Source organism: Elaeis guineensis, chromosome 10 (assembly GCF_000442705.2).
Source record: "Elaeis guineensis isolate ETL-2024a chromosome 10, EG11, whole genome shotgun sequence".
NCBI classification, from domain to species: domain Eukaryota; kingdom Viridiplantae; phylum Streptophyta; class Magnoliopsida; order Arecales; family Arecaceae; genus Elaeis; species Elaeis guineensis.
Genome location: NC_026002.2, coordinates 8,112,635 through 8,127,514, shown reverse-complemented (window position 1 = coordinate 8,127,514; position 14,880 = coordinate 8,112,635). Strand labels below are relative to the sequence as shown.

Below are 14,880 nucleotides of genomic sequence, written 5' to 3'. Positions count from 1 at the left end.
CCTCTCCTCCGCTGCAGTCACAACTTGGTGTTCAGCTACAATGCCATGAGAGTGGGCCTACTGCGAAATAGTGACAGCACAACCGACTGCTGCCTCTGAGTGCAAACTATTCTAGCGTCACCCAGCCATGTCCCGGTCAAAAAGGGACATTTAAGCCCGATGCGGACCCCAAGCTCCCATCCGGCTCAGTGATCATAAGGCCAGTCCTGGCCCCCAATTGCTAGCCTCCAAGCCAGTGGGATGGGGTTGGCACCCTTAAGAATAGGAGCCACATACACGTCCGGGCCCCGAATAATTCGGTCAAGGGGCCCCTCCCCGCTCCGTGGCCTCTACAACTCCCCTCTCTTGCCACTCCGCGAGCTTTCAAATAGATCACAAGCAGAGCACGTGAACAAAACTAATTCCGCCTACAATCACACAGACCAGGCCCCAGCTTATAGACTTGGGTGCAAAGTGGGTCCACCTTATTACCCACCATCAAATCACAGCAGATTGTTAATATGTTACATCAGGACCGTTGCACCATGATCTAACGGAGAGAACAACTGACGCTTTGGAAATATATTTTAGTAGTAAAAAAAGAAAGAAAGAGGGAAAAGATTAGAAGACGAGCTTGCGACGGGGGCGGGGAGGGGGCCGCGAGGAGAGCTCGGCGAGGTCGCGGATGGTCTCGGCGACGAGATCCTTGAAGATCTGCCGTTCGATGTGGAGGACGGCGTCGGACATCTCGGGGGCGGGGCGGGGGCCCCAGCCGCGGTCGCCAGCGAGGTCCTTGTGGATCGCGCCGCACGTCACGTCGTTGAAGTCGTCCGCCGGGTGGACCTGCTCCTGTATCCGCCGCACCTCCACCCACACCTCCCGCACCAGCAAGGCGGCGGCGCCGGGGAGAGACCTCGCGCTTGTGAAGGCTTCCCAAGGGGAAGCGTGGCGCTTGCGGTCGAGGATCTCGGCCACGGTGTCGAAGACGAGCCGGCGGTGGAGCCGCGAGACCTTCGAGAGCGCCGGGGACGCCGCCTGGTGGCGCTTCTCGAGGACGGCGTACACGTCAGACGGGTCACGAAGGCGATCGGACACGCGGACGATCTGCGAGACGTACACGTAGTCGTGGTCCTCCGCGTCGGGCCCATCCGCGCCATTCGATCTGATAGCCGGCCCTGCTGTGCTTGCGTGGACCTCCCACTCCAACGGTTGATCTGTGGACGTCCACAGAGATAAAAATCAACAACCATGGAAACAAATCTGCGCGTCGCGCGCAAGTTGAATTGTCCTCTGCTTTCAGAATTTTGCAAAGAGGTGAATCGCTAACGCGCGTGCACCTGGTTGCACGTTAGTTTTAAGTCGTGGTACTCCACTAACATGCGCACCAGCTGGGCGATTTGCGTAAAGATGCGCTAGAGAGCCCTTTCGTCGTACTTCCCAAAAAGAAGGTGACGTTTACTAGCATCAGCTGTCGCCCAACTGGGAGGGTAGCCCGTTAGATTCAGGGACGAGTATCCAGTGCACCTTGCCGCACCCGGATTCCGGAATCAGGACCAGAGTGATGTTAATGGAGCTCTTCATAACCCATCTCATCCCAGGCGGTTCTAAAAAATCGGGTCCGGGTGCGTTAAGACCTAAGGGGTACGCAAGGCACTTTCCTTCAGCGACCGGCGGCCAGCAGCGATGCGCGCCAAGTGCTAGCGTAAGCCGCCAACTCGGCTACAGCTGGACCACCACCACGAGGTGCACGAGAGCGATGCTAACGTGGGCCGAGGCGGCGATGGGTTTCGCAGGTGGGAAAGTCTCGCTCACTCGCTTACCTTTGAAGTCGATGGCGCGCTTCGTGACGGGTGACGGCGAGCTCTCGTCGCACAGGAAGGACGAGTCCAGAACCGACACCGGGCTCGGCTGCTGTTCCACCCCAGTAACCTGCTCCGCCCCCGTGATCGCCGCAATACTGTGCAACAGCTTGTCGCACCTCTCCAACAAACTCTTCTCCGCCCTGTACTCCTCCGATCTCGATCTCTGCGAATAACCACCGTCCAGTTTTATCTTCCCTCCAAAGATAACATTTTAAAAACACTAATAATGCATTTTAGGAAATTACAAAATAAAAATACCTCGAAATCTAATTGAGCGGAGGAACTGATGCTGCTCTCAGAGACGGTGGTGGATGTATCGTCCTCCGCCAGTGAGTAGATCATACCCTTCGGGGAGATCTCATATGGCATTCTCCGATTCCTCGGGGATCGGACGGCCAGGGGGTCCGGCCCGACCCTCTTCGGGCTGGCTTTGGGGGATTGGACGCCGGAGATTATCCGCTGGGGCTGGGGGCTCGTCGGGGGCTCCGCATTTAAGGCCCTCCGCCTCGCCGGCGAGCTTGGTTCTGGCAAACTCGGGGTACGAGTTCTCCTATCGTTGATACCTATCGGTTTCCGCTCGACCTCCGCACGGTCCCGCCTGGCCCTCGCCAGCGGAACGGCTCCTTCCACGGCGGAGACTCCGCGGGCGGGGTTGGACCTGAACGGAATGGGAGGGCGCTCGCTGGCGGGTCGCCGCGAAGGCTTCACCGTAGGCTTCCAGACGACGACTGGCGAGTTGGTGGCGGAGATCTTGGGGTGGTGGTGGTGGTCGTCGTAGATGAGATTGCGGCGCCCGTTGATCGTGGCTCGGATGGATTGGAGCGGAGGAGGCCCTTGAGCTGGAGCGCCTCCAGGATCTGCTTCAGAGTCTCCAGATCCTTTGCCGGCTCGTCGATGCCACGCATTCGAAGGCGCCGCTCGATCTCGCCGTAGAGCGACCCCGTCCGCTTCGGCGGCTCCGGGAAGAAGTCCTGGGCATCGAAGAAGCTCTTCCGCTGGAGGGGTGGAAGTGGTATTCTCGATGGCGTGTCGGGCTTCGCGAATCGGAGCCGGAACTCGCCGAAATCCGCCCCGAAGAACTCCGTGCCGGAGATTGCGGCACCCGGATAAGGCTTCTGGAAGGAGCTCACGTCGACAAAGCGGTAGTCTCTGGGGATCCGAGACTCGGATGCGGATCGCCGAAGCTCGGCCCTCTTCGGCTCCCCTCTTTCCCCGCCGCCGTCGCCTCCAGATTCCGGGAGCGCTTCGAGCCCCATCAGCCTTGCGACGACGCTCGGTGACCGGCGCTGCCTCTCGCTCTCGTCCGCCACCTCCGAGACACCGGATTGATTCCCGGAGGCCGCTGTCCGGATCTCCCGCGGGCGGAGCTTGCCCCTAGCGTCCACGACGGCACGGCTGTCGAGAGAGAGCCGCGGGGCTTCTCGAAGCTTCCAGGAGGACCTCTGCCCGTCCTTGAAATCGGACACCGGGAGCGGGAACGGGAGAGAAAGCCTTGCCGGGGACTGCGCCGGACCGCAACTCTCCGGCAAGGACGGGCACGCCTCCAGAGACGGGGACCGCTGGATCTCCTTAACGAATGAAACCGACGAAACCTCGGATCTCTCCGATGGTGACGTCGATCCGGCGACCTGCATTCATACACCAAATGCACCATTAGAAAACCTCGAAAAACCCACAAAAGTCAAATCCCTTTTCAAGAAAACGAGCTCGAATTCGCACCGGAGAGGAGGGGAGGCGCCTGGAGGCGTATAGCCGCTTTCCGGCGTGGATCTGGTGGCGATCGAAGAGCTGGAGGAATCCGGCCATGCAACCCATCTGCCTCTCAAGGCTCCTGTCGTCGGAGATCCCCCGACCAACGCCGGGCGTCATCTTCTCCGGCAGCGGAGCTCGCCGATTCTCAGGTGAGATCTCTCCCTCCCTCTCTCTCTCTCTCCCCCTCCCTCCCTCCGCCCCTCTCCCTTTCTCTCTCTGTTGCTTTCCCACACTTGCGACGCCTATGCGAGCTTTCATTACGGCTCCCGCTTCAGGGCTTTTAAAAGCGACGTCGTAGGCCAAATGTCCATATTGCTCCTGCAATATTTCAGAAATGACGAACGTGTCCTAATCTGGCTTTTATTTGGAATTTGGATATCGGTGGTTTGGGATTTTGTGCGGGAATGGGGGATGCGGGAAAGTTTCCTCGCGGGCTTGTGTTGGGGGAGGACCCGCACGGGCTTCGAGCTGCGGGCAAATTTGACCGGGAGAGGACCAAAGTGCCCTTGGGGGTGTTGGACTCGAGTCCGACTCGTGTCCTATAAATTAATCCAATTATTCTCACCAATCACATAGCTATAGTTCACACACTGCAAGGCGGCAGATACCATAGCGAGAGATGTTGAATAGACCACCATTCTCGGTTCACATTTTACTAATCCACGTGAGATAATTAATTTTTAATGTTACTACTGTTGCTGCTAGATTTTAAACAGTAGTATTGAGATCGGCATACAATCGAGATGTCGATGATGCCGGTGTCAAGGTTTCAAGCTATCAAGCTAGCTTGACAAGTTGGTGGAAGATGTTGATGGATAGAGGGACTTAATCTCGGGCAAAATAACAACTAGGATTTGGGCCGGTCCACTTTAAAAATACTTTAGATATTTATAAATATAGATCTAATGTAACCTGATTTTACAGATTATACCAGTGCAACCTGTGAATCCCATGAAATTTTGGATCCAATAGTCTAAACAAATTATGAGGATTTAATTTTAGTAGCTTGGATTCAACCACACCTATCTCCTTAAAAAGAAGGTTGGCTTCCTGATATATGCCTCATAAGCATTAAAATATAATAAAATAAGATGAAATCTTGATCTACATGGCCTAATTCGGTCTATCTAATAATTGGTTAACTTGAAAACCCTATGATTGAATGAGTTACATAGATCGATTCAAGTTAGGAGTATGTTGAGTGGCCAAGTTCGGATTAATTTCATGTGTTCGTTAAACGAGTCAAGTTCAAAGTGAAAATGTTCATACCCTATCTTATCTTCGCAAAAACGACCTTGACCTGTTGCCATCCTTGCTGTAATTGAGTCTGCAAAGTAGAGTGTTGCTTTTATAAAATGCATCGATATATTGCCCGTTAATTATCCATCACATGCAAATGGTATTGCCCTTCCTATCAAAGTTAGACAGATCACTGAACTGATTAGTATGGTGGCATGTTATACTATTTCTCCATTTTAATTTCTAAACCTGTATTTGATCGTAATTGTAATATTGAGTGGACTTCAATAGTATGATGTTTAGCTATTTAAGTATTTTCTATTCAAGTTGAAATAACACAACTAATTAACTATATCCAGTGGCGAGGGACAATATTTCTAGTGGCATTAGCTCGTGGCTTCTCCTAATTCTGCTCGTGAATTTCTAGGATCAGTATATAATATTTAGTGGTAGAGTGTTGGAATGAGAAAGAATTTAGTTACCAGGAAAAAACAGAGAGAATTTTTTGTCCGTTGGTACATGTGAATTAGCTATGCAAATGTTAGATTTAATTCTTTAAGGTGGTTTAGCCCAATCACAACCGTTGATTTTCTAGAGCAAATGATATTTTTACAATTTAAAGCTCTAATCCAAATAGCAAATGAACTCTCATTTAAGTAAATTAAGCTTATCAAAAAAAAAAAAAAAAAAAATCCGTACAACTTCATAATTAGGTTTCTAACGGTGCCCCATATAAGGATGTGATCAGTCTTCAGCACATGCTAAAAGCTTGTTTCACATTGAACCTAGTGCTCAAGGGATTGGAAGGCCAACCTCTTCAGAAATAGTGATTTGGCTGATCGTCACGACAGGTATATTTTTATATTTCTCAACTGTTCGCTATTATATAGCATAATCCTTAGCTTTAAATCTGCGAAATAAAATGAATTGCGACTCGTCCTAGTGATCATGCCCCTGTGCTTAGCAACCAAAAAATTCATGTTTGAATGTTGGATGGTATATGCGCAAATATTAGGACCTAGGTATATAATTATGGTAAAGGTAGGTGCACCTCACTTTTTTCTTTTTTTTAAATAATCACGAAATAAATTCCATCACAAGATTATGCCTTTTGTTGGGGTGTCACCACGATTCTAGCTAGAATGGAAGCTCCCTTGAGCCTGGCTAGCACCATGGACGTGTGGTTGGACCTTACTGACATGACCTCCTCGATCGAGGACAAAGAGGAGTCTGGCCGAGTTACATAATTTCCTAATCCAAAAGAAATCAATCCTCCAATTATGGTAAGGCAGATAAGAGAACCTTAATCGCATCGGAGAAGATCCGTATGATAGTCAAGGGATAGCTAACTTGTCTTGCATCCCAAATGTGGGATCCGATTTTGCCGTGGTGATTCACGCACATCTTTCTTGGTGGCCACCGCTCAAAATAGGAAGAGCCGATGTTCACCCTCTATAAAAAGAGGAGAGAAGTGGGACGTTAAGGTAAGTCTCAACACATCGCAAACTTTTCTCTTCTTGTTCTCCGATTATCATTGATTTGAATATTGGAGAATCTCCAGAAATACTTTCGGTTAGGGACTTTATTTGTAGATTCATTCTCCATTAATTGATGCCCTCCATCTTGGCTCCCTCCAATCTAAGTTGACCTCAACCTCAACTCGATGCCTATTAGACCCACCGGTCTCAAAGCCAACTCGAGAATTGGCAGCAACACCTTTTAAATATATATCAGAGAATTTTAAATTATTTATAATACAAAAGAAGGATATTAGATGCAATACATCAAATTCTTAATCTGACATGACCTTGAAATAAGATATCCACGTTCAAGCAAGGTACAAATTTTTTGATACAAAAAAAAGAGTGAGGGGGACGACCAAGGTGCTACCTCCTCTGAACATGACCATGAGAGCCCCCACTCCATTGGAGAATATTCGATACATGGAGACGACGAAGTGCATGGGGCTTATGGTCACCACGTCGGGTGAGTACATCACCTCAGCACCATCCAAGCATCAGAGGTTCCAATCACCATCCCACATCCCAAGCATCCAAGATAAATTCTTTCATTTAATCGATTTGCACAGACTTGAACCGTGGACATGAGGTATGGGATTTAAGGTTTGTACCAACTGAGCTACCACTTGCGTGGTGATTAATTAGTTTTAGTGGTGGTTGTTTTGCTTGGAAAGTTAAGCTCCCTCCTAAATTCTACTTGATAGGACACCTGTCACGACAACGCTAGTTGGGCACAAGTCCACTAGTTCATTAATCTGAAAGTATGATGATTGATTGACGATTGTATTGCTTCAAAGTATTAAGATACTTTTGATTTTGATGAGACTATATACATGGATCCTTACCCTGAGAAAATATTTGAGGTAATAACAGATCACTTGACTAACTTGACTATATATATATATATAGAGAGAGAGAGAGAGAGATAGAGAGAGTCAAACTTGGCTACACTCTGAGTGATTTTCTGCTGAGATTCAATCAAGTCTACATTAAAAAATAAGATATTAATAATTCAAGCTATTAGATATAATCTTTTACCTCTAAATTACTTATACAACAAAAACTATATGATTTGGATACCCTAGCCAAGTGGATCCTTGCTCAAATCTAGTTTGATGTAGATTGGACACAATGAGGTCCCATATTGGTGGTCCAATCCATTTGATGTAATTTACCAACTCTAAATTGCTTATACACCAAAAATGACATAATTTGAAGAATTCTATCCCAGACATCAAATGGTTAAAAAATTGAATTAAGGAGCTTGAGTTCAATCAAAAAATAGGATTTGATCTTTCATTAGTCAAAGGACTTTTATAATTTCTAATTGGGCAAGGATTCCATAAAAGATAAAAATAAGGAGAGTAATAACTCATAAGTAAGAGAAATCTCCAATAGGATTGATTAACATAGAAAAAATAATTGGATATAGACAAGATTCTCGAGAGATGGAATGCTTTGTCACTCCAAAAACTAAGATATACCGAGTTTATGGATACTTCCATGGAAAATATGAAGCATATTATCGATGGAAAATATGAAATATTAATGATGTTCACTTCAAATAAAATATATTTTTTTTAATAACATGGATCATTCAACCCTTTCTAGTGTGAATATATTCAAAAAAATAAAAAAAAAAATATACTTAAGGGGTTTGGGATCTCATGTAAGTCGGTCCAAAGGTGCGATTCAGAGTGCTCAGCAACAAAAGTAGCTATCTCATCAGTTGCGGTATTCGTCTCTCAAAAAATATATCTAAGGGTAAGATCTGTACAATCTGACAACAAAGTCATTATATCATACAGTAAAAAGAGACTAGCGTCCCCTTGCATGCACCTTTAAAACCACGGTGGCTGAACGATCGTCGATGAATAAATATCGACATGAAGAATCCGATGCACATAAATAATCCCAACCCATGTAGCCTGTAGTTTCACAGAAGGAATGAATGGATAAAAGAGATGACGGCCTCCGACCGCCACAGCCTGGAGGCATTGTCGCAATTAATGAATCTAGCTCCACCTCTCTTACATCTGACACTGCCGTCGAAGTTGATCTTGAGAAATCTCATCCAGATAATAAACACTCCATAGGCCACTATATGCGCAGATTGGGAGTTTCAAATCTACGAAGATTACAAGGTCACATCAATTACAGTAGATAATCACAAGAAAACCACCCCAGAATAATTACATCGGCCCTATCATGTTTAAAATCAGCCAATTCTCGGAACTATCTGATACATGTGTGCATTTAGTTGGTTCAATACAATCAATTCTTAGAACTACCCAAACATTTATGTGCTTGTGTAGTCAATTCTTAAAATTGCCTCAACACTCATTTGCTTACTGTTACTTCTTGGAATTGCTCTCAATCGCATGTGTGCATGTTTCGGTCAACTATCGATCTGTTACAAGACAAATATACGGGAATATGATTGGTTGGATCTCCAATTTTGTTCTGTAACTGATTTGCCAGGAGACAACTGATTACAACTTTTCCATACGGCGGACATTTCAAGAGCATCATTTCAATGACCTGTAATCTTTCTTAACCAGATAAAAATTAATGACAAAAATAACATTCACTTATGTTTAAGAGGTAGAAAAATCTATGCGGTCCCTCTTTTTAGGTGGTGTTTGGTTGCATAATAAGTTGAGGACATCCCTCAAAATAGAGGGTATCCCCTAAATTCTTGCCAAATACGGAAATATTGGAGATTACATGGTGGTGAGGGTAGCCTCCACATGGTGTAAATCTATTCCACTAAAATATTTGAAATAATAACAGGTCACTTGACTAACTTTGCTTATATATATTGATATGATATGGAATCAGTCCATTGATCGTGAATGGACATATGGCAAAAAAAATCTAAATTCAAATTTTAAATTTTTATTGGGATCCAAATAAAGAAAAAGATCACAATATATTAGAATCCAGATAAGAAAAGAGGTTACAAAAATCCCTTGATTTCTACCTCCTAATTATGGTAGATCCGAGTTTCCTCGCTTTTATAAATACAGCGAAGAAAATCCCATAAGAATGGGCTCTGAATGGAAAAAGCTCCCATAGCTCAAGATCTCGAAGTGAGAGACTCTCAAGCCCTCATTCATCATTCTGCTCATTTTTCGCAAGCTAGCAGGTTCATGAGGTGTCGCGACCGACGTGATGCCAAAGGTCGAACTACCAAGCCTGGGGTCAAGATTGAGATGATGCTTGAAGCTAGTTACCAAGTCCAAGATCGAGCCACCAAGCCTAAGATCGAGGTGAAAGCTGAACACCCATAGATCAAGATCCAAAAAGCTGAGCTCCCACAAGCCAAGCTCCTAAAAGACTAGATCCAAACTGACTATCTCTAGATTGGTCTAAACATTAACCAGATTCAGATCTGACCATCTGCAGATTGGTCAAATATTGATCAAATCTGATCATTACTAGATCGGCCAGATGCCAATCAGATCCGACCATCTTCAAATCAGTCACACGACATCGATCAATTCTGACCATCCTTAGATCGATCAGATGCCATCCAAATCCGATCATCTCCAAATCGATTAGACGTCGATTAGATCTGATTATCTCTAGACCAATCTAGATGCAAACTAGAACATAGTAATATTTTACACTATTTTAACTCTCTATTATATTCTCTATTTACCATTGTTCTTCTAAAATTCAATCTAACTTAAATATCAGAGGACTCGATTAGAGCCAATCCAATGAGCTTTCTTCTTCTTTGTTGTGTGCAAATTCATAGCCCTCCGAGAAAGATTAATGCTCTATCTTCCACCACCATAAGTCAAGTAAATCGATCAATACCCTTCAAGCTATCCTAATTGGACTGAATTTTGACAACAACAGATTAGCACTGTCTATAGATAATGAGAATGTATCCAATCTTCTTTCTTGGCTGGATCTGAACATCCTCAACAATAATTTCTTGTCGATGCATCCTCAAGCACATTAGCGGTTGACCCATCTTTCACAGCCATACTCCAGTGCTACTGCCTTCCTGCATGGGACACATGTCTTAGGAGATTAGGATGTGCATCTGAAGAGACCATGATGCAAGTCTGAAAGGTCATCCTTCTACACCATCTGAGACACGAGCACCGTGCATGCAAGATGCAAAGTACTCCTCATCTGAGTAAGAGCTGAGTGCGATGGATCTCTCCTCATTCAAGCATGAGGATAGCCCGATAGAGCAACATCATCTGAGATTAGAGTCAGCGAAGCCCGACCTGGGCTACTTGGGATACCTCCGAGAGGGATCCCTAAGCTCCTTGCCCAAGTGTGAGTTGAGCCAAAGATGGATTGACCTTGTCCGAGAATAAAGTCGGTGGAGCCCGACCTAAGCCATTTTGGATACTCTCGAGAAGAATCCCTAAGCTCCTCGTCTGAGTGCAAGTCAAGCCAAAGATGGATTGACCTCGTCTGAGCATAAGGTCGGCAAGGCCCAACCTGGGCCACTTGGGATACCCCCAAGAGGAAAGCATGAGGTTAGTAAAACCTGACTTGGACTACTTCGGATACCCCCAAGAGGGATCCCTAAGATCCTCGTCCGAGCGTGAGCCAAGTCGAAGATGGACCAATGTCATCCAGGAGTGAGATCGATAAAGCCCGACCTAGGCCATTGGGGATATCCCCAAGAGGGATCCCTAAGCTCCTCGCCCAAGCACAAGTTGAGCCAAAGACGAACCAACCTCCTTCTAGCACAAGGTCCACAAAGCCTGATCTGAGCCACTCGGGATCCCCCGAGAGGAATCCTTAAATTCCTCAACCAAGTGCAAATCAAGCCGAAGATGGACCGACCTTGTTTAAATGTTAGAACGGTGAAGTCCAAATTAAGCCACTTAGGATACCTCTGAAAGGGATCCCCAAGTTCCTTATATGAGTACGAGTCGAGCCGATGATGGGTCGACCTTGTCCGAGTGAGAGGTTGGACTTTTAGAGACATCCCTAGGAGGAATCCCTAAGCTCCTCACCCACGAGTAGAGCCAAAAATAGACCAAACTACATCCAAGCATGAGATCGATGAGGGTCGACCAGGGCCACTAAAGACAATATAGGAAAGATCTAAGGGGTCCATATGATGAGGCACGAACCAAACCTAAGCGCTCCAGTGCCAAATATGAGTAGAGCCGAATCCGCTCCTCGTATTACACATGAGTCATGCCAAAGCCACTTATATCGAATACAAATCAAGTTGAAGCCCCCTCCACATACCAAATATGAGTTGACTCATGCCGCTTCTTATATTAGATATGAGTCAAGCTGAAGCCTGCTTCTCATATCAGATATGAGTCGAGCCAAACCCACTTCTCATATCAAACATGAGTTGAGCTAGAGCTCGCTCCTCATATCAGATACAAGTCCAGCTGAAGTCAATCTTTGTATTAGATACGAGTTGAGTCAAAGCTTGCTCCTTATATTAGCTATGAGTCGAGCTGAAGTTGCTCCTCACATTAAATATAAGTCAAGCTAAAGCCCACTTCATATTAGATCCAAGTCAAAGCATACTCTTGGTACCGAATACAAGTCGAGCCGAAGCCCGCTCCTCGTACCAGACACTAGTTGAACAGCTCGCTCCTCGTACCAAATACGAGCCAAACCAAAGCCACTCCTTGTGTTAGATATGAGTTGAGCCAAAGCCTGCTCCTTGTGTTAGATATGAGCCAAAGCCACTTCATGTTTGAAAAGCGAAAAAAATCGAATCCGAACTCCAGCAATTCAAGAAGGAGATACATCAAACAATAACCAAAAATAATAACCAACAAGCTGGGGGCAATAGTCTAAGCACACCACAATTACTTTAAGTTTGAGCTTGCTCCTAAAAGCATCTCAATCTCACTCACTGGCATACACATCTAAACTCTCGATGAGTCAACGCTGAACTTTGCCAACCATGTGATCCTGTGGCATACCAACATCACTATATCTCGGAGTGAAAACCACAATCCCTTAGTATGATCAGCAATCCATCCACTGGAGGAGAAGCTAAGGACAACAATATGATAGTGGGCTCTAATCCATAGTATCGGGTTTGCAGCTACTACCGTCAAGGGGCAAGCATTCATTCCTCAGATGGAAGTACTACTAGTCAAGGCTAATGCTAGAGGAGGCCACCAACAGTAATGAAGAGATCACAGGTGGCAAAGAAGACCCAAAATAGCATTACGGGGGCCCTCGACCTCCACATCCTAAGTGCCTTCTCAACAAAGTTGAAGCCTACGTAAAGTATATTGACTAATCAAAAAAGTTCACTAACCCCGAGGTTAAGCTTTATGAAGAGATCGAGCGATCCTGACCAGTGACCCTGAGCTCTATCTGAATCTCATCACTCTCCGTACCATCCCCTCCATTGTCAATCTTCTCAACCACAACAACACTGACACAGCCATCGATGGCGTCGCCCCCCTTACAGACCTCATGAATAAATAGATCCTTGAGAACAATGATGAACCCGCTCACATCCTCATCAGCATCCTCATCGGGGACAATACCCTTAAGCTCCTCATCTGGAACCTTGGCATCTCCTTGGTAGGGTTGCCGCCATCTACAACATCCTTGCTACCATCAAGAACATGATCGGGGTAAAGTCAACATCGAGCTCGGTGGTGCGCTTGGTAACTCAAATGAATGCAGCTAGGTGATGGAAGTCATGGTGGACTTCACACCTCGGGTCCTAAATGTACATGCCATGTGTGAATCGTACATTCATGATATTAGTTGCTAATAGATGACTTTAAATGGATGACACCTAGCTTTCTCTACTCACTCGAAGCACCGTCACTAAGCTATTCATCACATCCGACCTCAAAAATAGGCATTACAAAAGAAACAAGGTACAAGTACCAATAAAACTGCTTTCAATAATACTCAAATTATTTGATCATGAAATAGGTCAATAAGCAACCGAACTATTTCCTTTGTTTAAGCTAGAGAAAATAGTTCGGACTCAGAAATGGAGGACATATGATATGGTATGACATCAACCCATTGATTGTGAATGGACATGTGGCAAGAAAAGATCTAAATTCAAAATTTAAATTCTTGACAGGAAGGTGATTGCAGTAGATTTGAATCTAAATAAAGAAGGTTACAGAAATATCTTGATTTTCATCTCCAAATTATGACAAATCCATGCTTCCTTATATAGACAAGGCTAAGAAGTCCCATAAGAACATGCTCTGAAAGGGAGAAACTTCCATAGTCCAAGATCTTACGGTAAGAGGCTCTCAAGCCCTCATCCATCATTCTGCTTCTTTTTTCTAGGTTAGCAGGTTCACGAGGTGTTGAGACTTGGATGATGCTAGAGGTCGAGCTACCAAGCCTAAGATCAAGATCGAGATGATGTTCGAGGCTAAGCTACCTAGTTCGAGATCTAAGTGAAGGCCGAACACCCACAGGCCAAGCTCCCATAGGCCGAGGTCCAAAAAGCTAAGCTTTCAAAGATCAAGCTGCTAAAGATCAGATCCAGACTCACTATCTCTGGATTAGCCCAGATACCAATCAAATCTAAAATCAACCATCTCCAAATCGGCAAGACATCAATCAAATTTGACCACCTCTAAATCGATCAAATGCCGATCAGATCCAACTATATCCAGATGGGTCAGATGTCTATCAAATTTAAAAAACTGTCTAATTAAAAAAGAAATCATCAAAATCAGATATCAAATAACCAAGCTATAGTCTTTAGTAGTTTGACTTGCGACTTAACTTTTCGATGTCATGGATTTTGCTTTTAGATCCTATCCAGCCCTATCTATAATGGTTAAAATAATCCACATCGAGTTCGAAGATCCTCCTGGATTAACGAATCGTAATTTTTATTTTGTAACTAGTTTGCCAAGCGATCATTGAATACAACTTTTCCATACAACACACATTTCAAGAACATCATTTTAATTAACCATAATCTTTCTTAGCCAGATTAAAATTAATAACAAAAATAGCATTCACTTATCCTCAAGAGGTCAAGAAATCCATGTAGTCCCTCTTTTTAGGTGGCGTTTGATTGAGTAACAACTAGGGGATATCCCTCAAAATAGAGGACGTCCCCTTAAATTCTTACCAAATGCTAAAGGCTGGAGCTTACATTAGTGACGACGATATCCTCCACATGGTGTAAAATCTATTCCACTAAAATGGTGGAATAGATTGAAACTGCAAAATAGGCTTTTCCATAATTCCGTCAATTACCATTTTGCCCTAATCAACTATATAAACACTTGCAAAAACTAAGAGAACAATTTGCTCTGTGTTAAAATCCAAACTCTCATTAAGTTCACCGTGCACTAAAGACAACTTATTCCATCCACTTATTCTGTATACTTATTCCTCAACAAGATACCAAAACATGCATATATCCACAAATAAGAGCTATCCGTCCTTCATTTATTTTGCAATCAAATACTATTTTAATGTCTGACTGTACAACTAAGTATGCAGTGGAACAAGAAATTCCATCAAACATGAAATATACTTATTTCAGTATTGCTTATATATATATATATACA

General features: G+C 44.9%; 1 protein-coding gene across 1 annotated transcript; it reads right to left on the bottom strand.

The window, feature by feature from the left end:
* Window positions 1-447: 447 nt before the first annotated feature.
* LOC105053409 (uncharacterized) lies at window positions 448-3,802 on the bottom strand. Its single transcript, XM_010934537.4, is given in 5 exon segments — window positions 448-1,193; window positions 1,800-2,004; window positions 2,100-2,647; window positions 2,650-3,469; window positions 3,561-3,802. Coding segments are annotated over 5 exon segments (2,316 nt in total). The 5' UTR covers window positions 3,711-3,802; the 3' UTR covers window positions 448-600.
* Between the last annotated feature and the right edge of the window lie 11,078 nt (window positions 3,803-14,880).